Source organism: Pipistrellus hanaki (genome assembly GCF_964339955.1).
Source record: "Pipistrellus hanaki genome assembly, chromosome: X".
NCBI lineage: Eukaryota > Metazoa > Chordata > Mammalia > Chiroptera > Vespertilionidae > Pipistrellus > Pipistrellus hanaki.
The window spans coordinates 81,276,699-81,301,001 of NC_140524.1; the positions used below are offsets into that span (position 1 = coordinate 81,276,699).

At 37.6% G+C, this 24,303-nt stretch overlaps 1 protein-coding gene across 1 annotated transcript in view; it reads right to left on the minus strand.

Annotated features, from left to right (window-relative positions):
- The window catches only part of CFAP47 (cilia and flagella associated protein 47), a gene marked incomplete at both ends in the record, with an annotated part of 384,890 nt that overhangs the window by 225,310 nt on the left and 135,277 nt on the right, over window positions 1-24,303 (minus strand). Inside the window, 2 exons of the mRNA XM_084869970.1 lie at window positions 16,848-17,069; window positions 23,083-23,311. Coding sequence (XP_084726096.1) covers window positions 16,848-17,069; window positions 23,083-23,311 — 451 coding nt within the window. The remainder of the gene's footprint in view (window positions 1-16,847; window positions 17,070-23,082; window positions 23,312-24,303) is intronic.

A 24,303-nucleotide genomic window follows, 5' to 3' on the forward strand; every position in this document is an offset into this window, starting at 1 on the left:
AGACAGCAGAAATCCAATTATGCCATTTGCCAACCAAACCCATGGACAAATGGACTTAAGAGAATAAACCTCATTTTGGTATACTGAACCACAACCCTCCAGACTAATGTCTCCTTCCTTCCACTAGACTGTTTGTCATAATTCTTTTTTTTTAAATTATTATCTGTGTACATATCTTACCATTGCCCCCACCCCTATTTGTCATAATTCTTGATGCTCTAGCGTTTTCCCTAATAATACTAAAATTTATAAAACAGTTCGTCTCCACCAATTTACAAGCCCTACTTATACTCAAAAAATATCACTCCTAGATACCATCACAACCTCCTTTTGTGGCCCGGCTTCATCGTCCCTCTGAAAGAGAGCAAGGATTTTTGGCTTTGAAAAAAAACCTTACCACCTTTCAGCAGGAAGCAGTTATTGAAGAGACCCAACACTCTTTTTGGTCTGAAAGAATTCAGTGCTTAAAATCCTTGAGGAAGAAAATGTTAGACAGACCCTCCGCTTACAGGGGAAAGAAAAAAATGGCTGAACTATTAGGCATAGTCTCTACCTTTTCCCTACACTCCATCATGCCCAGACTGGGGCTCTCACCCTATGGAGGTTTTCTTATTATTCTCATTATAGGTTTTGCAAGATATGAAAACTACTTTAAGTTTCTAGTAAACTACCTCACCCAGTTTTCAGTGGACTGCCTACACCCAGACTCCTGCCCACTGGTTACTCTGACCTCCATTGGAGACAAATATATCCCACTCCCCCTAATCTGGCCCACTGGCACCATTTTGGGAGTCAGTCCATCTGGTTTCCAGATGATCTAATAAATTTACAATTCTTTACCACTTTTAGCCTCCTATAGCAACCCTAACACTCATATGCCTGAATATAGAAAACTCCAAATATAACATAATCCATCAATTATTTTTACAAAGAGAACCCCCAAATTTGTGGCCTCTTTGATGACATAAAGTAGTATAAATCAAGCAGCAATTATCTATTTATGTTACTGTATACAATTAAAAACATTTATCACATTTAAGACTATTTTTTCACTGTCAAGTTCCTTGAAATATTTTAAGCCAAACTCTTCATATGCATATCCATCACCACAAGAACCTATAGACATCTAATAGTTTTGGCAGAAGCGTTCCCTAGATTTGGGTGTTGATAGAGTGAGAATAGAACCCCACTCACCATAAGCATTTACCAGAGAAGAATGCTTCATCTAGTACTCAACTCTGGAACACCCTCAGCATTTTGCAATCCTAGAACTACTGAAATGTGAGATGAAGAAAAAGCAGAAAGGAGCCTAAGTTGATTCTGAAACTTTGAAGACAGCACAGATGAATAAAAGAGAGACTGGGGGTGGGAGCATCTACATTATTTTTATGAATATTTATTATATGCAAATTACTATAGGTTTAAATAAAATCTAATTTTAATGGGACACCACTTCTTAGCAGGAGGAGCCAACCTAAAGCCTATATAAGAACTCAATGAGCCCCATTAAGCTGAAATCCTAGAGAGTGAAAGACAGACATATGAAGAAATTGGAATACTTCCTTGCATCCAAAGCCAAGACAGGATCTCATGAAGAAATTACCACTTCTATAGAATGCTATTGGGAGTCATTAAACTGAGAGTTTCTTGAGGAGGGAGGCCATATGGTATTCATTTGAGTATTCCATAGTGTTCAGCAGAGAGTAAGTCCTCAGTAAAAGGTTGAGAATATAAGAATGCATTTTTTCATTGGTAAAGACAAGACAGCAGGCCCCAAATGGAGCTGCATATTCTAAGCCTCACATCACCAAACCAAGGCTTAATTACAGTTTGGCTCTCCCAGAAATAGAATCTTAAAACATTCAATCAGAATTGCCCAATCAGCATTAGTTAGGTAATCTCCCTGATAGTACAGCCTTGCCATCCTCCTAAAGGAAAGTGACCTTGCAATAGCCAATCTACTTTTTGTGGTACAGGAGTGGAAAATGTTTTCCTTCTTTCGTTCCAGATTCTCTGGTTGGTCTAATAATCAAATTGACACAAGACAGATTAACAAAGGAAAAACAAATTAAATATCCATCCATGAGAGCCCATAAAGAAATGAAATTCCAAGGCAGTCAGGTAATTGAGGAAAGGGGGTAAGGGTCTGGGGTTTCAAAGGGGAGACAGAAAATTCATAGGAAAATGAGATGAGCAGATGTTTGGTCAAAAATGGTTGCCCCGCCATGCAAATAAGCTTTTCTGATATAAAAAGTTCTCTGGTAATAGCTTATTCAGGGTGCAGGCTCTCTATCTAAATTCTTTTATGCAGTTAAGGGAGAAGAAAGTTTTTCTTGCATCTGCTGAGTCACAACTCTCTTCAACTCAAAATAACCCACATGCCAAAGTGGCACATTTTGGGGTGGCTAACTTCTTTAAGAGAAGTTAGCTTGAAACTCAGGCAAATAGGGCAGGGGTCCAGCGGGAAACAAAGGCAGGTTGAAGATAGGCAGTGGCAGACACAGCAGTTTGAGCAAAGTCTAATAACTGAACTCAACTATGCTGAAATAATAAAATGTTTTTGGACACAAAGCCAGAGGCAAGGCATGGGGAAACAAAGGGAGGGCCTGCAGCAACAAGGTGCATGAACACATAGAAACAGAGAAAGTTCAACATAGGAACTGTTAACGGAAAGAAACCATTGAAACCTGTAAAGAATTTTTGTAAGTTTATTTGAGCCAAACTGTTGACAGAAGCCGGGAAGCAGAACCTCAACAGATTGAGATGATGCTCCAGAGAATGCAGGGTTACATCTATATTTATACACTGCAATCAAAGGAAAGGGATGCAGGTGAGTTACATGAAATTCATTGGTGATAGATTAAGGAGGTGGGATAAAGCAAAGCAGGGGAGGGGGGGAACCTCTGGGATAGGGTGAAAAGTGAAATGATGGACATGTGCTTCTCTTACAGAGATGGATACAGGATACTTTAATGCAGCGTTTTTCAACCGCTGTTCCGCAGCACACTAGTGTGCCGCGAGATGTTGCCTGGTGTGCCGTAGGTGCAGACAAGACAAGAATTTTATAATTTTTCACTATTTTGTTTACTTAATATTTCATAATAAAGTAACTATAAAATATTTTCTTTGTGTTTATTTTATTCCTATTCAAGAGAATTACTTTATATATAGTCAATATAGGCACAGAGTTAAATTTTTTAACATTTTCTAATGGTGGTGTGCCTCGTGATTTTTTTCATGAAACAAGTGTGCCTTTGCCCAAAAAAGGTTGAAAAACACTGCTTTAATGTAATTAACAGTTGACAATTAACTTGATCACAATAACAATGAGGGAATGTCTCCAGGCCATTTGTTGTGCCCTGAGGTGTCCGGTAAAAAGGAAGTTACAAGTTACCCAGACATCTCACAGATATGTTATCTTAGAGGCAAAAAGGCAAATGGGCTCAGTAAAGAAGATCTAAGTTGATCTTTGTCAGGTGAAATATCTGTCTAGGACATGACTACCCACTATAACTTGTTTGTAGTTAGATATTTAATTTTCAAACCATCTTTTGTGGTTATTTTAGGTCTCTAAGTTTGTAAGATTGCCATGCAGGCCTGCCCTGAGCTTGTCAGGTTAGCATGTGGCTCTTTTTGTTCACAGAACAGAGAAAGAACACATAGAAACAGGGAAAGTTCAGGTCCATTGCTGGGCAAGAACAATTGAGGGAATCAATCAGGTGACAACAGGGAAAGATATAGCAAACACATGCCCCTGGACTATAAAGCTTAAAGGGGCAGCCCATTATTGCGCTCCCCTACCCCATGCAGGAAGTCTGAATCTGATTGTAATAAATGTTCCACAATTCTGCTTAAATTTTCTGGTCCACAGAGCTCATTCTTCGAGTTGAGAGCACAACCCTGGGAAAAAAATCCTCCGCTCACGTTCCAGTTATCAATTCCACTCTCTGCTACATTGCCTCAATACAACTTCCTTTTTCATGCTCCCTTCTGCTTATAAAATATCTTACCTTGTATATTAGCTCTTTGGAGCTCCTTCTGTCTGCTAGAAAAAATGCTGTCTGATTTATAAATTCTGGAACAAAGTCAATAAGATTTTTAAAATTTACTCAGTTGAATTTTGTTCTTCAACAGCATTTATAGATGCTATTATGAAGAGAAGAATAGGCCACCCCAAATATACTTTTTGGAGAAACCACAGACACAGGAGGAGCTCCGAAAATAGAGTAGAAGTTACCCTTTGTAATGAAAATCTACATTTACAAAGGAAATTTACATTATAAAAGAAGCTTTCCTGGAAGAGAGCTATTACTGGCAATAATATTTCATCTGAGAGACCTGCCTGGTAGGATAACTCTTGTTTAACAAACACTTCTTCCTCCCCCACTCAGATTCCCTCTCAGCCCCTGCACCAGCCGGCACTCTACCAATCCAGAAAGTTTGAAGCCCTGGACTCCTCTAACTCTTTCCTTAGCTCAGAATCTATACATACAAAGAGGTAATATGCTAATTGCCATTATGGTGCCCCCAAATTGATGCAAGCACATCAGGAGGCTGGCGCCAGGAGCCAAGTTCCTGAGCATCTGAGGAGAGTGCCCCACAGGAGTCTGGACTGTAAAAAAGGAAGAGGAAGTGGCCACGGGGAGCTCTTCCAATCCCCCTGCATGGACACCCTACCCCAAGCTCTGCATGCGGGGAGGGGGGGGCAAGAAGGGGGGGGGGGCGCGAGGCTGACCAGATGGGGAGAAACCTAGCTTCAGGGGTAGCAGCAGCTCACACCTCCAACTCCTGATCTCTTCCCTACCACTCCCATCAGGGGCGCCCACAACAATAGCACACTGGTAACCACACCTTAGCATCCCAGAGGCACAAGGGCCCAAGGCCCACCACTGCCCCGCACCCTCCACTGGGGCCGGGCAAGCCTCTCCTCCCTACAACTTCAGACCCAGTTGCAGGCAGGCCTGAGTGGCCCCCCAGGGTCAGACCCTTCCCCCCCAAACAGCAGCAGCTCTGTCTCCACAGCAGAAGTGTGCTGAACCTCGCTGGGGGCATGGCTAATCCCACCCTCTTAGCCAGCCTAGCTCTGCCCTGGCCCTGGCCCCCACTCAGCTCCAAGAGATTGGAGTCCCACCCTGAACAGGTACAGTTGAGAAACAGACACATACAATTTAAAGAATGGCACCCAGCAGGAAGGTTTGACAGTTACTTCCCCTTTGGCCTCACTACCTCCTAACTCCCTGCCCCCCCACCAGTGCCTCCAGAGACAACCACCACTATAGGGCTGCTGGCCAGAGCCCACCCTCCGAGGCCTTCAGAACTCTCCGTAAAGCTTCCATAACCATAGTCCCAGGAAACAATCTTGTCCTCCTCCCCTAATCAGCACCTGCTACCTTCGAGGGTACCCATGGGCTTAAGAATAATAATCCCTTCCTGTTTAGACATCACTTACTTGATGAAACATTTCTATGTTTATTAGCTCAGAACCTCCTCATGACAACCCAGTGAAGTAGGCGGAGAAGAGATTGCAATTCCCATGGTATATGCGTATGTATTCAGAAATGCAGCTCAGAGAGAAAAAGTGTCAAGCCCAGTGGTTCCCAAGGTGCAGCACATGCCCCATGGGAGGGCAATTTGATTTTAAGTAGGGGCAATTAGAGAATGAATTAACAGTGAAATTTTTGCATTTCTTATGGTCCTAGGGGGCCTCACCTAGAGTGTATCCTACATAATAAAAGGCTAATATGCAAATGACCTAATGGTGGAATGACTGGTCACTATGATGTGCACTGACCACCAGGGGGCAGACGCTCAACACAGGAGCTGCTCCCTGGTGGTTAGTGTGCTCCTATAGGGGGAGCACCACTCAGCCAGAAGCCAGGCTCAAGGCTGGCAAGCACAGTGGCAATGGTGGGAGCCTCTCCAGCCTCTGTGGCAATGCTAAGGATATCTGACTGACGTCCCACTAAGCCATCCTCCCAGTAGGACATCCTCCCAGGGCTCCTGGACTGCTAGAGGGCGCAGGCCAGGCTGAGGGACCCCCCCCCCAACCAAGGGCACTAATTTCATGCACTGGGCCTCTAGTAATGTATAAGCTTCAGTCTTCTGGCTGCCTTCCAGTCTCACATCTCTATAGGACTACCATATATATGCACGTAATTAAACTGTTTTCTTTTTTCCTCCTTTTTATGTGTTTTTTTACAGCCAGGAACCTAGAAGGGTAGAAAAAATTATTTTTCATCCCCTACAAGAGGATTGCTTCTTTCTGTTTATCTTGTATCTATGCGAAGACCTAACTTCATCAATCCCTAAGATGATATTTACAATTATGTTTTGTCAATTTTTAGGCTTGGGGTGGTGGACACACAATCCAGTGCACAGATAGTATGTTGTAAATTGTGTACCTGAAACCTGTATAATTTTGTTGTGAAAATAAATTCAATAAAAAGGAAATTTTTAAAAATAGTTTATGTCAGGTCAGTAGTATTATAATGTTAACTTTTATAACTGATTGGATTATATTTTTATATTCTAGGATTTCTATTTGCATATTTCTTCCAAGTTTACCCTGAGTAGAACAAAATAAAATTAGATGTAATGAGTTATTAAATTCTAAACTTAATCTCCCAAAATTATAGTTTCTCATTAATTGCACAAAATAAATATAATTTCATTTGTACAAAAGTCCTCACCTGCTGTCACTAGATTTAAATGGGGAAGCTAATAACATTTATTATCATTTTATATACTTATTTGCATGCTGAAACATATGCACATATTTTGGATTAATGACCCAATTTTATTAATCCTCCTGCCACATTCTGAATGTTGAGGAATTTTATCAGAGCAAGCATATCCTCATAGGCATATATTTGCTTATGAAAGAACAATGAATTTGAATGGCTTGGCATTAATGCTAAAATCATTCTTCTACACTTGAATCCTCATACCAAAAAATGTCAAAACAGAAACCTCCCATGTGAGTGTCAACGCTACTGGAGCTGTGCCAAAAACAATGCTTCAAGAATACCATGATAATCACAAGTACCATAGAGTTTAACGATGCTATCAGAAAATGATTTGATTTTTATATTGCAAAAATAATAAAGACCTAATATCCAAACCTCCTACTTTTGATGACAGTTATTGTTCCATAAGATTTTAAAAGCACAACTAATTTTTAAAATAAGAATGACATTACAATTTTTTGCCTTATTGAATTAAAGCATTTACTTTATTGAATTAATTAATGGCCAAGGGTATGAAGCGGTAAAATTAAAAGTCATGTTCTTTTGATTTTAAATCCATAAAAATGTAAATAAAGGTTTCATTTAACTTATAAATATAAAGACAGTTGATAAACACTGATTCTGTGGTATTCTTTATGTGAACAGACATTTAGGTCTAATAGGATCACAGATTTTTTTTAAATATTCTATTTCAATGACAGTGATGCCAAAAGAATCAGTGTTCAGTATGCACTAATGGTTATTGTATTGGAAGAATTTAAGAAAACATTTTAGCCCGTGAAAGCCATTAGGAATAATTTATTACACTTCATCGTCGTCATCATCACTGTCATCTACTATGTGTCATGTATTTGATTCTATCTATTCTATTATCAAGATTGAGAATTATAACCCTCAGTTTTACAGATATTGAAATCGGGGCTTACACAGGGTAAGTAACTTGTGCAAAGTCACAGGAGTATAAAAGAGGTAGAATTTAAGACTTCTACCCAATTCAAAAGCCATGCTCTTTTACCTCACTTATTCAGAATCACTTATTTCCTTTGAATTATTTTCATTCTTAGATGCAATCTCATTAAATAAGATATCATAGTGACCATGCATAAGAATGTACAGTTTTTGTTTTGTTTTGTTTTGTTTGTTTTGTTGTTTTGATTTTGAGAGACAGGGAGGAGAGAGAAATATCCATGTGAGAGTGAAACATCAATCAACTGCCTCCTGCAAAACCCCTACCAGGGATTGAACACGCAATCTAGGCATGTGCCCTCACTGGGAATGAATCTGACAACCTTTCAGTAGACAAGACAATCACCCACCAACTGAGCTACTCTGACCAGTATAGTTTTTTGTTGTCTTTTTTTTTTTTTTTTAATCCTCACCATTGATTTTTAGAAAGAGTGGAATAGCAAAGTAAAGACAGACAGAAATATAAATGTGAGAGAAGCACATCAATTGGTTGTCTCTTGCAGGAGCCAAGATCAGGGCCCGGCCCAGGAGGTACCTGCAACTGAGGTACGTGCCCTTTACCGGAAATGAACTGGGGACCCTGTGGTCCACAGGCCAATGCTCTATCCACTGAGCCAAACTGATGAGGAAATTAAGACAGTTGGGGGGGGGGGTTGCTAGCAGCCTGACTCTGTATTACTAATGCACATTCCTGTTAGCCTATAGTCTAGTCACTGCCCCTTCCTTAATTATCTGGTCTTGCAAGACCTGTTTACCTAAGTACTCCCATTTTACAAAGGCCATATACCATGAACAATGCACAACCCCTGGAGGGGGTTATTATCAGTGCTGGAGCCAGGCCAGGCTGGTTCTGTGTGGTCTCACAGCCCCCATCCCAACACAGGGGGCTTTGTGCAAAGCCTGCGAAAGATCCAGAAGTCCCATCCATATTTAGGGGACAAAGAAACCAAAGGGTATAAAGAGAAAGCTTCCTTCATATTGGCTTGCTCAGGATTTGGAGAGAAACAGTCTCCCCTAAGTTACTGTACTGGAAATGCAAAACATCTGGAAATAAATTAGTTTTTCCTGTGTCTCCAAGTACCCCTGTGTATTTTTCAGTTGCCTGATAAATTCTGTAACAAAATGGGCTAGATTTGGCCAGTATAGTTTTTAAAGCTAGAAGAAATAAAGTCACACATGGAATTGAATTTACTTATAAAGGAAATGGAGTTTTTTGGGTTTTTTTCCTTAAGTGTATTTTGGTAAATGGAAACATTTTTTTTTTAATATCAAAGGAATGAGAAATTAGTAATAAAGAAAGATGCAAAATGTCAGAGGAATGGCAGTGTGAGAGAACCCCTTGTTTTTCCCCCTGAAATTTCAACAAGTTAACCAATTATAATTGAACAAAGAAATCCCTGCTCAACACAGATGCGTACCTGAAACACCGTGCACTGAAATATCTAAAGGTGGGCAACAAATTCAAGAAGATTGAAATTATACCAAGCATATTCTCTGACCATGATGCCTTTAAATTAAAAATTAACTGCAAAAAGGAAGCAAAGAAACCCACAAATGAATAGAGATTAAACAACATACTACTAAAAAATGAGTGGATCAAAAAAGAAATAAAGATTAGATCAAAATACATAGAGAGACAAATGAGAATAACAATACAACACATCAAGGCTTCTGAGATGCAGGAAAAGCAGTAATAAGAAGATTATACTGTTACAGGCCTATCTCAAAAAGCAAGAGAAATCCCAAGTAAATAAACTAACATCACATCTTAAGGAATTAGAGAAAGAAGAACAAAAACAGCACAAAGTCAACAGAAGAAAGAAAATAATAAAAATGAGAACAGAATTGAATAAAATAGAAAACAAAAAGATTATACAAAATTAATAAAACAAAAGGACTGGTTCTGTGAAAAGATTAATAAAATTGACAAACCCCTGGCTAGATGCACTAAGGAAAGAAGGGAAAAGACCCATATAAACAAAATCAGAAATAGAAAATGTCACCATGGATAATATCATAGATATACAGAGGATCATATTATAATATTATGAGAGATTACATGCCATGAAATTCAATAACCTAGAAGAAGTGGATAAGTTCCTAGAATTATATAATTTTCTTAGTCTAAATCATGAAGAATTGGAAAATCAAAATAGACATCAATAGTGAGGAAATTGAAACAAGTATCAAAAACCTCCCAAAAAACAATAGTTCAGGACTAGATGGCTTCACCAGTGAAGTCTACCAAATATTTAAAGAAGATTTAAAACCTATCCTTTTCAAATACTTCCAAAAATTGAAGAAGAGGCAATACTTCCTAACACATTCTACAATGCCAATATAACCCTTATACTAAAACCTCCCAAAGATAACACAAAAAATAAAAATATAGACCAATATCTCTAATAAATATAGATGTAAAATCCTAAACAAAACAGTAGCAAATTGAATACAACAGAACATAAAAAATATAATACATCACGATCAAGTGCAGTTCATTCCAGGGGCACAAAGATGGTTCAACATATGCAAATCAATCAATGTATTGTAATACACCACATTAACAAAAGAAAGGCAATAGGTGCAGAAAAGCATTTAATAATATACAACATCCATTTATGATTAAAACACTCAATAAAATAGGAATAGAAGGAAAGTACCTCAGTATAATAAAGGCCAACTATGAGAAACACTCAGCTAATTCCATATTTAATGGTGAAAAATTGAAAGTTTTCCCTCTAAGATCAGGACAAGATAAGGACATCCACTCTCACCACCCTTAGCCAGTATAGTGCTGGATGTACTACCCAAAGCAATAAGACAAGAGAAAGAAATAAAAGGCATCCAAATAGGGAAGTAAGCAAGAAGTAACATTATCACTTTTTTGGGGTGACATGATTCTGTATATAGAAAACCATAAAGACTCTACCAAAAAATTATTAGAAACAATAAACAAATAGAGTAAAGTTGCAGGATACAAAAATCAATGTGCAAAAATTCATTCCTTTCCTGTAGATTAATAACAAAACTGCAGAAAAAGAAATAAAATAAAAAAAACAAGCAAACAATTCTTTTTGCATTTGCAACCAAAACAATAAAATACCTAGGAATAAACCTACCAAAGAATGTGACAGAAATATATTCTTAAAATTACAAATCATTATTAAAAGAGTTTGAATAAGACACAACAAAATAGAAAAATACACCATGTTCAATAATTGGAAGAATCAACATAGTTAAAATGTCCATATCACCCAAATTAATGAACAGTTTCAATGCAATCTCCATTAAAATCCAAGTCATTTTTTTAAAGAGATAGAAAAAGAAATCATCAGATTTGTATGGAATCACCAAAGACACCAAATAGCCAAGCAATACCGAGAAAAAAATAACAAAGCAGGAAGTATCACACTACCTGACTTTAAATTATACTACAGAACTATGGTAATCTAACAGGATAGTATTGCCAGAGAAATTGACACACAGATTAATCAAACAGAGCAGAGAACCCAGCTATAATACTACATGTAGTAATATCTGGAAAGAGACTTTTCAACAAAGAAGCCAGAAACACACAATGGAGTAAAGATCATCTCTTCAATAAATGGTGCTGGGAAAACTGGAAAGCTCCATGCAATAGAATGAAAGTGGATTACAGATTTTCACATGTAAAAAAAGCTAAATCAAAATGGATCAAAGACATAATATAAAGTCTAAACTAATAAGTTACAAAGAAGAAAATATAGGTACCAAACTCATGGACCTTGGCTTTAGTGAACATTTTATGAACTTGACTCCAATGGCAAGGGAAGTAAAGGCAAAAATAAATGAATAGGACTGCATCAAAGTAAAAAGCTTCTGCATAGCAAAAGAAACTGACAACAAAACAAAAGATAGCTAACCAGATGGGAGATGATATTTGCCAACAGTAGCTCATGACAAAGGTTTTATTTCCAAAATATATAAGGAATTCATAAAATTCAATATCAAACAAACAACCCAATCAAAAAGTGGGCAGAAGACCTGAAAATACACTTCCCCAAAGAAGGCATAGGAACAGCTAATAGATATATGAAAAGATGTTGACCCTCACTGGTAATTAGGGAAATGCAAATCCAAACTACAATGAGATACCACCTCACACCTATTAAAGTGGCCATTATCAACAAGATAAAGCAATAACAAGTGTTAGAGAGGTTAGAAAAAAGGAAAACCTCATTCACTACTAGTGGGAATTTAGACTGATACAATCACTATGGAAAACAGTCTGGGGATTCCTCAGAAAATTAAGAATATGGCCCAGCAATTCATCTCCTGGGTAAAAAGTTCAAAATCATGTATTCACAAAGATATATGCACCCCTATGTTCATTACGCCATTATTCATGGTGGCCAAGACAAGGAAACAACCAGTGTCCTGTGACAGAGGACTGGATAAAGAAGATGTGGTATATATACATAATGGACTACTACTCAGCCATAAGAAAGAATGAAATAGTGCCATTTGCAACAACATGGATGGACCTTGAGAACATTATGCTAAGTGAAGCAAGTCAGTCAGAAAAAGCTAAGAACCAAATGATTTCACTCTTATGTGGGACATAAAACTGAAACTCATGAATACAAACAGCAGTGTGGTAGTTGTCCAAGGGAAGGGGATTGGGGGAGAATGAGGTCTTAATATATGGTAACAGGAAAAGATTTGACTTTGGGTAGCGAACATATGGTGCAGCATACAGATCTTGTAACATAAAACCACACCTGAAACCTATATGGTCATCTTGAACAAAGTCACTTAAATAAATTTAAAGAAAACTCAAAATAAATGGGTTATAGTAGCTTTATATTATGTAATATCCTACTTTATATTTTCTTTTTTTATTATTGATAATATATTTTTATTGATTTCAGAGAGGAAGAGAGGGAGAGAGAGACACAGAAACATCAGTGATGAGAGAGAATCATTGATCAGCTGCCTCCTGCATGCCCCCTACTGGGGATCAAGCCTACAACCCAGTATGTGCCCTTGACTAGAATTGAATTCGAGACCCTTCAGTCAGTAGGCTGATGCTCTATCCACTGAACCAAATCAGCTAGGACTCCTACTTTATATTTTCAACCTAGAGTATACAGTGTTTATATTCTGCTTCTGTTTTACTCTTATATTATGGATTTATAAATAAGTTTTTTTTCAATGAAAATTAATCACATCATAAAAGTTATTGTTTGTTATAAACAAATGCTAGTACACAAGGGATATTAGATAATTAATATTAGATAATATTAATCTGCTCAGGCTGCCATAGTAAGTTAAACAAGAGAAATTTATTTGCTCAGTTCTGGAGCCAAAATATCTAAGAAGAAAAATTTTTGGTTTCTAGTGAAATCTTTCCCCCAGGTTTGCAGATAGCCACTTTCTGCTGTGTCCTTACATAATATTTTCTCTGTGCTCCCACAAAAAAGGGGGAAGAGAGATCTCTGGGACCTCTTCTTCTTTTTATAAATGTGCCAGTCTTATTAGCTTAGTGATCAACCTTTATGACACCATTAAAGTAATTACATCCCGAATGATCCTATTTCCAAATGAAGTCACATCAAAGGTTAGGACTTCAACATTTGAACTTTGGAAAAACAAAATCCAGTCACAAAGGACAAGAAATATTATGCATATTATTTCACATTTAGCAATAAAAATGTATTGGGAAATATAACAGCATGTACATATTTTTATAATACAATGCATATGTCACTGTGTCTCCCTAAAAAGTCATATGTTGAAACAATCCTCAGTACTTCAGAGTTAAGGCCTTTCCGATAGTGATTAAGGTAAAATAAGGCCATTAGTGTGGTCCCTAATCCAATATGACTAGTGCTTATAAGATGAAATTTGAATATAGAGAGAGACACCAAATGTATGTACACACAGAGGCAAGGCCATGTGAGGACAAAAGAGAAGGTGGCCATCTGCAAGCCAAGCAGAGAGGCCTCAAAAGAAACCAATCTACCTGCACCTTGATCTTGTATTTCCAACCTCCAACTGTGAAAAATAAATAAATCTGCATTGTTTAGACCAGCCAGTCTGAGGTATTTTGTTATGGTAGCCCTAGAAAAGTAATATAGGTATGATGGGATAAATGTCTTAATAATTAAAGTTATTTTTAAGAGATCATAGTTTAGTATGATAAATAAAGTTCAATGTATAACATTCATAGTACCCACCTTAATTTTCTCCAACTTGATTCCCATTGGTTATATAGTCCCTCCTGGAATGCAAATGCTTTACTTTTTCTTCCTGTACCCTTTAGTTTTATATACACACATACACACACACACACACACACACACACACACACACACACATATATATATATATATATATATATATATATATATATATATATATATATATTAGAGAGGAAGGGAGAAGAGAGAGAGAGAGAGAGAGAGAGAGAGAGAGAGAGAGAGAGAGAGAGAGAGAGAGAGACATCAATGATGAGAGAGAATCATTGATTGACTGCCTCCTGCATGCCCCTTCCTAGGGATCTAGCCCACAACCCAGACATGTGCCCTTGGCCGGAATCAAACCTGGGACCCTTCAGTCTGTAGGTAGACGCTCCATCCACTGAGCAAAACCAGCCAGGGCTACCCTTTAGTTTTATATTTCATAATTTTTTTTGTCTTTCTTATTAAACTGTCTGAGACTCAATTTCAAAGTTTTATTCCTTTTAGTACAGGAGCTCAAAAAGCAAAGCTCTGTGAAAGAAAATGTTAATAAATATTAAATGACCACTGAACCCATTCAGTGCTGTCAATGGCCATGGGTGTTAAGAGATGCCAAAAGAATGAGATGTGGCTCCTGCCCTCATATGCTTACATGCTCACAAACTAGTGGGGTATAGAGAATCATGAATGAGTCAGTGGTGTGCTATTTTCCTTAAATGATATACTATTTATCATTATCCCACCCAGAATGGGTATAGAGGAATAGAAAATGCAGACTTGAATCTTCACATACCTTAGTCTCTTCTCACCTGAACAGTCTCTTTATGATAATTCTGTTCTTTGCAATAAACAATAAAAATTTCAGACCTCCTCTACCCACTGCCAGATAGCATCTGGGAAGAGGTAGATTTATTGCCAAGTAAACAAAGCTTTAACTTCAGGTTTCCTCACTTTCATGGGTCACTTCTAAAGCCATATTTCTAATTTTCATATTTTTAATTTGATATTATTTTATAAAGGAGTAATCTCCAAATTCTAGAAGGCGTCTCAGGACATGGATCATGAATTTGGGCTTACATTGAATAGGTAGAGAGACTCTTTCTTATATCTGTACATAAAGGTATCTGACTACTTTTCTGGATGCTCAGTCTCTTTGGCAATGTCCCCTCTCTACGTGAAGCCCAGTTGCCATGTGGGTATCTGCTGCTGAGGCCTGAGTTGGGGAACCTGCACCTCCCTTCTTAGCTCCTTTAAAGACCAAGAGGTCCCTCCTAACTGACTTAGCCACTCTCCAGTCATCATACATATGTCATTCATATTGTGGCTCCAGAGCCAGCCATCCTCCTGCCTCTTTATTTGCCAACCCAGCAATTCCTATAATAGACTGCCAATGTCTTTCCTCAGTCACCTTCAATGACTTACATACTTCTAGATCTCTTCCAAGTGACAAGAAACTCAAGCTAGTTTGGGGTATTACCATGATAATGAGAATCTGAGAAATAAAAACTATTTTTTTCAGTACCATTTCTAGTTTTTAAGACCATAGTATTCCTAGGAACTGAATAAATGTGATCTAGAAATTTAAAAAAACTGAACACCAAATCTTTCATTTGCATTTCTGCTATAATTGTCCTCTTCTTATCTCCATCCCCATTCCTGCTAAGATAAATAAATATCTCTGGCCAACTATGGGATAGATTCCATACACAAATATGCCAAGTATAAAAACATAATAATATATCTGAAAATATAGTAACCCCGATGCATAAAAAATTGCAAGTAAAAATATTATTTTAGTGATATGGGAGCATGGAAGATGGAGTAATAATACTACCTATGAATGTGGGGAGTTCCAGTGAACATTGGTACTGCAAATGTGGGCAAAAGAAGTGCTAGATACTCACCAACACTCCCCTTATAGTTTTATTGAGCACTGATTTTTCTATTTTTTGGACACTTGCCATTTAATCTTTGCAGAGAAACACAGACATTATGATGATAAATATTTTCCTATGTTTTCTATTAACAATTTATGGAAAATTTCACCTGTCCATTAACTTAATATGAAAAGATTTTAACTATGCAGACTAAAAGTTCACAATGCCCGTAACTTGAGATTATATTAATACTAACAGTAATCAGAAGAATAAATTATTGGTTACACCCGTTTTCTGTTCAATGGCTTTTATAGTTGACTTAAATGAGGATTCTCAAAATGAGGTCATGGACCACAAGTATCAGTATCACTTGAATCTTGCTATAAATGCAAATTAGCATTATAACTCTGTTGGTAAGGGCCAGCAACATGTTTACCATGCCGTCCCAATGATTTGGATGCATACTAAGTTTGAAAATTATTGCATTAGATTATAAATTCAGTAAGTCATGAAATGCTTATTTGCTATCATTTTTTCAAGGTATATATTACAGGGTTCTGTATATTGTGGAAACTTAGTCAATATTTTCTGAAATAAAACAAATAATATCAAAATCTATCTAGTTATCTATCCACCCATGTACTTACTTATCTTTCTATCCAAGCCGTAATTACATTTTTGTTTATTTGCTAATATTCACCCTAAGATATTTTTTCCATTAATTTTTAGAGAGAGTGGAAGGGAGGAGAAGAGGAGGAGAGGGAGGGAGGGATGAAGGGAATAATGAAGAAAGAGGGAGGGAGGGAAGGAAAAAGGGAGAGAGGAGAGAGAGAGACAGAGAGAGAGAGAGAGAAAGAGATACAGTGATCAGTTGTCTCCAGCACTAGCACCAACCACCTTGGATCAAACCTCTGGTATGCGCCCTTGATCGAATATCAAACCCACAACCCTTCGGTAGGAAGGCCAATGCTCTAACAACTGAGAAAAACATGTCAGGGCATAATTACATGTTTAAAATAGCACATATCTGCTCTTACCTGAGAAAGTCAAGAAGTGAAGAATGTTGCAAATGAAGTTGAACAAGCTTTTCAATGTAATCCACAGGTAAAGACTGACTAGAATTAACTCCATCAGGCATTATTCCACTCAAGTGGCGTATCACATCATAAATAGTTTTAGTGTATCTTAAAAAGTTATTCGCTTTGGCCTGTTTTTGATCTAATGAGATTGATCCGACGGCTTGCATCTTACTCACATCCCTATGGGAAAACAATTTAAAAATGCATTTAAATATCAAAATGTTATGTTATGGAAAAAATGTGTCCAATGACTATATAAAATTCTATTCCAAATCAAATAAAAAAGAAATGACAGAACTCATTTATTTAGATATCATTGTTAGTAAAAAAAAAAAAAAATTAAAAAAAAATATTTCCAGGATTTTTTAAAAACATATATCATTATCTAATGTTGCAATTGTAAAGTCTAAAAGATTAGATTGTGATTAGAAAATATATGTGCCTTGGCTAGACAGTATAGGGATTCAGTACTGGACCTATCACCTACTAGCCATGTAATTCACCAAACTCAATTTTGTATGCTATAAATTAAAGATAATAAAGTCTATAATGTTTCTGAGATATATTTCAAATATTCATCACAAATGTCTACACAAAGACCAATTTATATACATTTTCTCAATATTTATCTTCCCCCCCATTTTTTTTATTAAGGTACTAGGGGCCTGTTGCAGGAAGATTCCTGCAAGAACAGGGCTTCCGGTAGGCTTCCCTCCAACCACCACCACCTTCCCTCCCCGCCACGCACTTTCCCTACCCCTTCTGCCCCCCACCCCCTTCCCCATGCTTTCCCTCCCACCACTGCTCTCGTGCACTTTTCTACTGTTCTGCCCCTACTGCCCACCACCTCCGCCCTGCAGAGATGCAAATCAAAATGACAATGCGGTACCATTTGACACCTGTCAGAATGGCAATCATCAACAAATCAATAAATGAGAAGTGCTCATGAGGATGCGGAGAAAAAGAAACCCTCTTGTACTACTAATCAGAATGCAGACTGGTGCAGCCACTGTGGAGAACAGTATGGAGTTTCCTCAAAAAACTAAAAATGGAACTCCCATTTGACCCAGTGATGCCACTTCTACGAATATATCCCAAGAAACTAGAAACACCAATCAGAAAGGATATATGTAACCCTATGGTCATAGTAGCACAATTTACCATAGCTAAGATTTAAAAATAGCCTAAGTGTCCATCAGCAGATGAGTGGATTAAAAAACAGTGGAACATCTACACAATGGAATACTATGCTGTTGTACAAAAGAAAGAACTCTTACCATTTGCAACAACATGAAGAGAGCTGGAAAGCATTATGCTAAGTGAAATAAGCCAGGCAATGAAAGAAAAAATACCACATGATCTCACTCATGTATGGGAAATAAAGAACATTACACCTGATGAGTAAAAAGATAGATACAGTGGCAATAAAGCACTTGACAGACTGTCAAAATACAGCGGGAAGGCTGAGGAGTGTTGGGGAGGGGGGAAATAGATCAACCAAAGGATTTGTATGCATGTATATAAAAACACCAATAGACATAAGACACTTGGGGGGGGGGCGGTGGATGAGGTCATGCGACAGGGGATAGGGAGGCTGGGGGAAGTCAATGGGGAAAAAAGGAGATATATGTACTACTATATGTAATACTTCAAACAACAAAAAAAATTAAAATATCATCATAAAATTATTTTTAAAGAAATAAGGTAAGAGATATTTCAAAGCAAGTTCAGAAGGGCATGGATTATTAGGCAGCAATAATGAAATCAATAACAGAAATGATGAGTCATTAAGTCGGAACTATAGGAAGATAAATGGAAGAGTAAAACTGCAGAAAATTATTTTAAAAATGCAACTTCCTGTGTAGGATAATATAAACTAAGCATATGTGCTTACCTTCTCTCCCTCTCAAAATATACCTGAAATGTCAGAAAGATTGGAAAAAGGGAATAAATCTGCAACAATACTGAAATTGGGGAAAGTAAGAATATCTATAAGACAGACAATGGGTGGAATTGTATTAAAGAATAAGTCAAAATGATTAATGGTAGAGCAGTAAACCACAGGCATCAAGTTTAGAGCCAGCTGCTTATACAGAGGGAGGAGGTGACCTATAATATGCTAATAATGATAATTAGTAGAAATACTATATATGGAAGAGATATTTGAGAAGGCACGCATCCATAACACACACAAAATATGATATTATGAAATAAAAAGACAGAAAACAGGAAAGAAAAAAGAGAGGGAGGGTGAAGAAAATAAAGGAAGAAAGAAATAAAGAATAACACTGAATTATTAGAAAACAAATCAAATTTTTTATAGAAGACTGAAAGAGGACATGGATATGATCTACAAGTATAAGGAAGTAAACGATAGAAAAAGATGAAAAACAAAAAATATAATTAAGCCCTGACCGGTTTGGCTCAGTGGATAGAGCATCAGCCTGGGGACTGAAGGGTTCCAGGTTCAATTCCAGTCAAGAGTATATACCTTGGTTCCAGGCACATTCTCAGTAGAGGGTGTGCAGGAGGCAGATGATACATATGTTTCTCTCTCATCAATGTTTCTCACTCCCTATCCCTTTCCCTTCCTCTCTGTAAAAAAAAAATCAATAAAATATATTTTTAAAAAATAAGAAAATATAGACTGAATGGCCAGATTATTATTTTATTATTATCTCTGAATGCATAATAATCTGGCCACTCAATATATATATATATATATATATATATATATATATATATATATATATATATATGGCCTGGTGCATGGGTGGTGTCCTACCAGCCTGGCCAGGGGGAGAGGACTTGAGCAATTGACCAGCCTGCCTGCTGGTCGAACTCTTGGTCAAGGGGACAATTTTCAAATTTGCCTTTTATTATATAGGATATACACTGAGTGGCATTCAGAGATCATAATAATCTGGCCTCTCAGTGTAATTGAGCCATATAAAGAATCAGTCATGCAGGTCCACAATAATTCTAAAAGGAGATTTAGGAACTGCAAATAGAGAGATAGAAGAAAAGAACAGTTAAACAATAAGTTTTCTAAGTAAAAGGGCCTACTGAATGCCAAGTATCTATCCTACATAATAAAAGCCTAATATACTAAAGGTCCAGTCATCTAGTCATCCGTTCAACCAATCAAAGTGTAATATGCTATTGTTATGCTAAGTGCTCAACAGCTCACTATGACCTGCACTGACCACCAGGCAGTAGACAGTCCACTGGTCGAGCAGTCGCTATGACGTGCAATGAAGACTAGGGGGCAGATGCTACAACCAGTAGGTAAGCTTGCTGCTGGGGTCCAGCTGATCAGGACTGAGCAAGATGGGTTAGACATGCCCTGAAGCACTCTCGCAGTCCCTCCCTAGCTGGCCAACCTCCCGAGTCCCTCCCCAGACCCAATTGTGCATCAGTGGGGCCCCTCAATCTTGCCTGTGCTCTCTCGCAATCCGAAATCCTCAGGGGATGTCAGAGAGTAGATTTCGGCCTGATCGCAGGGCCAGGCCGAGGGACCCCACTGGTGCACAAATTCATACACTAGGCTTCTTTTATATACTAGTATATAAAACCCTAAGCGACTAGTTGACAATTTGACCAGTTGCAATGACATGTACTGACCACCAGGGGGCACTCAATGCAGGAGCTGTCCCCTGGTGGTCAGTGTGCTCCCACAGGGGGAGCACTGCTCAGCTGACCAACCAGCATCAGACGCTGGAAAACGCAGCTGTATTGGCGCGAGCCTCTCCTGCCTCTGCAGCAGCACTACCTAGCAGAGGTGGCCGCAGGTGCAACAGGGTCAGGATGAGTGGGAGGGGTTGGGATGAGCATGAATGGCTTGGCACTGGCCCAGGCTCAGGCTCCTCCCCAGCCACCTGCAGCTTCATGCACTAATACATCCCTTGGGGGATGTCAGACTGGCGGTTTCAACTCTGCATCGGGCCTAAGCCAGCAATCTGATATCCCTTGAGGGGCTCTGGATTGTGAGAAGGCACAGGCCAACCTGAGGGACCCCACCAGTGCACAAATCCATGCTCTGGGCCTCTAGTATTAAATGATATAAAATATTCCCATGCTCAGATTTTATTCCAGTGAACTACAGAATAGGAGATTAACAAAGAAATACAAATCCTAAAATAATTCTGAGAGAATGAATACAATACTAGCAAATATGACATCTGTCTTATCAAAACCACTGAATAACTCCAGATGGTGTAGGAGATATTAAGAAAGAGGTTCAAACATTTATTACACATATTTATTCAAAGATCACATACATTTTCTCAATATTTATCTTTTAATACTTAGAAAGGCACATCTTGCACATTAGCCTCATGAGTAGAAATTCTCATTTTTAAGGTAAAGACCAGAGAACTATTGTTCCATGTATTTATCTGTTGCTCTTTTTTAAATATATTTTTATTGATTTCAGAGAGGAAGGGAGAGGGAGAGAGATATAGAAACATCAATGATGGGAGAGAATCATTGATCAGCTGCCTCCTGCATGCCCCTACTGGGGATCATCACTCAACATGGCCATATGCTCTGACCAGAAATGAAACCATGACCTATCTGTTCATAAGTCAACACTCAACCACTGAGGCACGCTGGCTGGGCTCTCTGTTCTTTAAATAGGACAATACAATCTCTATTTCCTGATACTGCCTGCACCAAATTGTGATACATGCCCAAGAATAAGGTCAGCTGAGAAGACAGCAAGAATGAGAGACAGCCTGGCCAGTATTGCTCAGTGATTGGACATCGACCTATGAACCAGGAGGTCACTGTTCGATTCCTGGTCAGGGCCCATGCTTGGGTTACCCAGATTACCAGGCTCAATGTCCATCAACGATTCCCTCTCATCATTGACATTTAGATCTCTTAGTCCCTCTGCCTTCCTCTCTAAAATTAATAAAACCATATTTTTAAAAAGATTTAATCAAAATAGATAACATTTTCAGTAAGTAAACACCAAAGCAAAATACTGAAAAGTTATACCAGAATAGCTTCTCTTAAAAATTCCCTGGAATCAGATAATTTTATGATCAGGCTGGCAAATTTTCAGGTTATCTGCTGCATTAATTTTCTCTCACCATGGACAATTATGAAATATTAGTGAAATTATTCTATGTAGTTTATATTGTCCTATTAATTTAAAAAACTGAAAAATTAAATTGAAAGAAAACTACAGACCCAATGTAACCTAGCTCACTCCTAAATACAGATGCAAAAATTATAGATCTTCTAGCTAGATATTAGTATTTGGCCCCATGGGTCCAGCAAGTTTCACCAGTTCTGAGAATGGAGATACAAGAGCTTGAGAACCACTACACCAGCAACATAATAGCAAGGGAGGTGCCTAACTTTCTATGTAAATTAACAACAGAATTAAGTGACTTAATGTAACTGATACAGTTTAACTATTTTAGACATGCCCTGAAATTAAAACACACACACACACACACACACACACACACACACACACACACACACACGAAGAGTGAGGTAAATGTATTGTCAAGGATGAGATAGTGTCACAGAAATTGACACTTCCCGTTTACTAGTACCACTGTTTATCTGACTATAGTCTAGATCTAGGGCTGATAGGTCATTTGTAGAGGAATATGGTTTCCCTTTGTTTCAAGTTTAAAAGAGCTTTTCCTACCCATAATTTCCCCTTTGTTTGACAAATGAGGAAACTGTGCTTCAGAGGCTTTCATTTCTGCCTAAAATCATTGGATGTTTAGAAGGAATAGAAATATACACTGAGTGGCCAGATTATTATGATCTCTGAACACATAACAATCGGGCCACTCAGTGTGTGTGTGTGTGTGGGGGGAGGACTGGTCAGCCTGGCCAGGGGGAGGGGGCATGGGCAGTTGGCGAGCCTGCCTGCTGGCCAAACTCATGGTCAAGGGGACAATTTGCATATTAGCCTTTTATTATATAGGATATACACTGAGTGGCCAGATTATTATGCGTTCAGAGATCATAATAATCTGGCCACTCAGTATATGTATCTACTAAAGAATTTATATTTGCATTTTTTAGCTTTCCTTAATAGTCTCCTCATAATTTATCAGTTAAGAATAATTTAATAATGTATTTCACTTAAAACTATCCCAATTAATAGATTATATTTTATTTTATGATAAAAAGCAAAAGATTTAGAGAACAATGCAACTGTTACCTTCTTATACTCTCTGGAACAGAAAGAGAATGTGGTCCGTCAGGCCAGCCGAAGAGGCTGAACCAGGTCTCAACTGCATTTACAACCTTTTGAATGAAGTCATAGGCCTTTGTTCCTGGATCAGGACAAAATTTCTTATTTTCCTCCTCCTTTTCCATCAATTTAGTACCTTTCCTCTTTGGCTTTTCACTTTTGGACAAGCTCATTTTTTCAGGTGTTGCTTCAATTCCTAAAATTCACATTTAAAAAAAAAATTTTTTTGTAAATAGGTTATTTGGCCATAGAGTATAAAATATTCTGTTAGTTATTGCAATTTTTAGGTAGACAAATAGATCTCATTCTACAAATTATTCTATGCAATCAAAGAAAGTCTGATCCAAATTATTGCTATCTTAAAATAAAAACAAGAAAATAGTTTACTTTTAAATTCCAACAGAAATACTTTAAAAATAGACGAATTATAATTAAAAAAACATTAAATTTTTTTCTTTCTATAATTGTATGGGAAAACACTCCCCAAAATGGAACCCTTCATTTTCAATTATATATGTAAAATATTTTAACATTTATTAGGTTTATTTGTTAGAAATAATTAAGACTTAGCTGAAAATCTTACAGAAACAAAATACAGGCTTCAGATTAAAGTGACTTTCTATCCAAGTGAAGCCCACATCAATAAACCAAAACACTTTGAGTTAATTCTTAAGAAAATTTTCAATAATATAAAATGGTATAATCATACTTTTAAAAAACATCTGCCTATATAAGGGCACAAGCACAATTCATTCAAAAACCCCACAATAATTCATTTCATTTGGTTCATTAAATAAAACAAAAAAATTTCAATACCACCCATTTTTAGAGACAGGAATATTTAAATAGTTAATTGCAAATTGGCATATTTTTCTGTGCGCACCTCTTTCCAAGATGGGCAACATTAAATCCCAGCTAGGTAATTAGCAGACAAACCCCTAGTTCGACAGTTCCCAAACTGTCGTCAGAGGGTACCTGGGATTCCATAGCAAATTCACAGGGTCTTTGCAGGATATTTAGCATCTCAACATTTGTTCACTATCATATATACTACTACTCAGCGGTTTTTGGACCAAACCACTTAACAAATGGAACTTCCTAGCACATCTTTTGGCCTATGGGAAAATTACTGAGATACTAAGTGTACTGTGAAGCAAAAACATTAGAGAATTACTTTTTGAGATCATT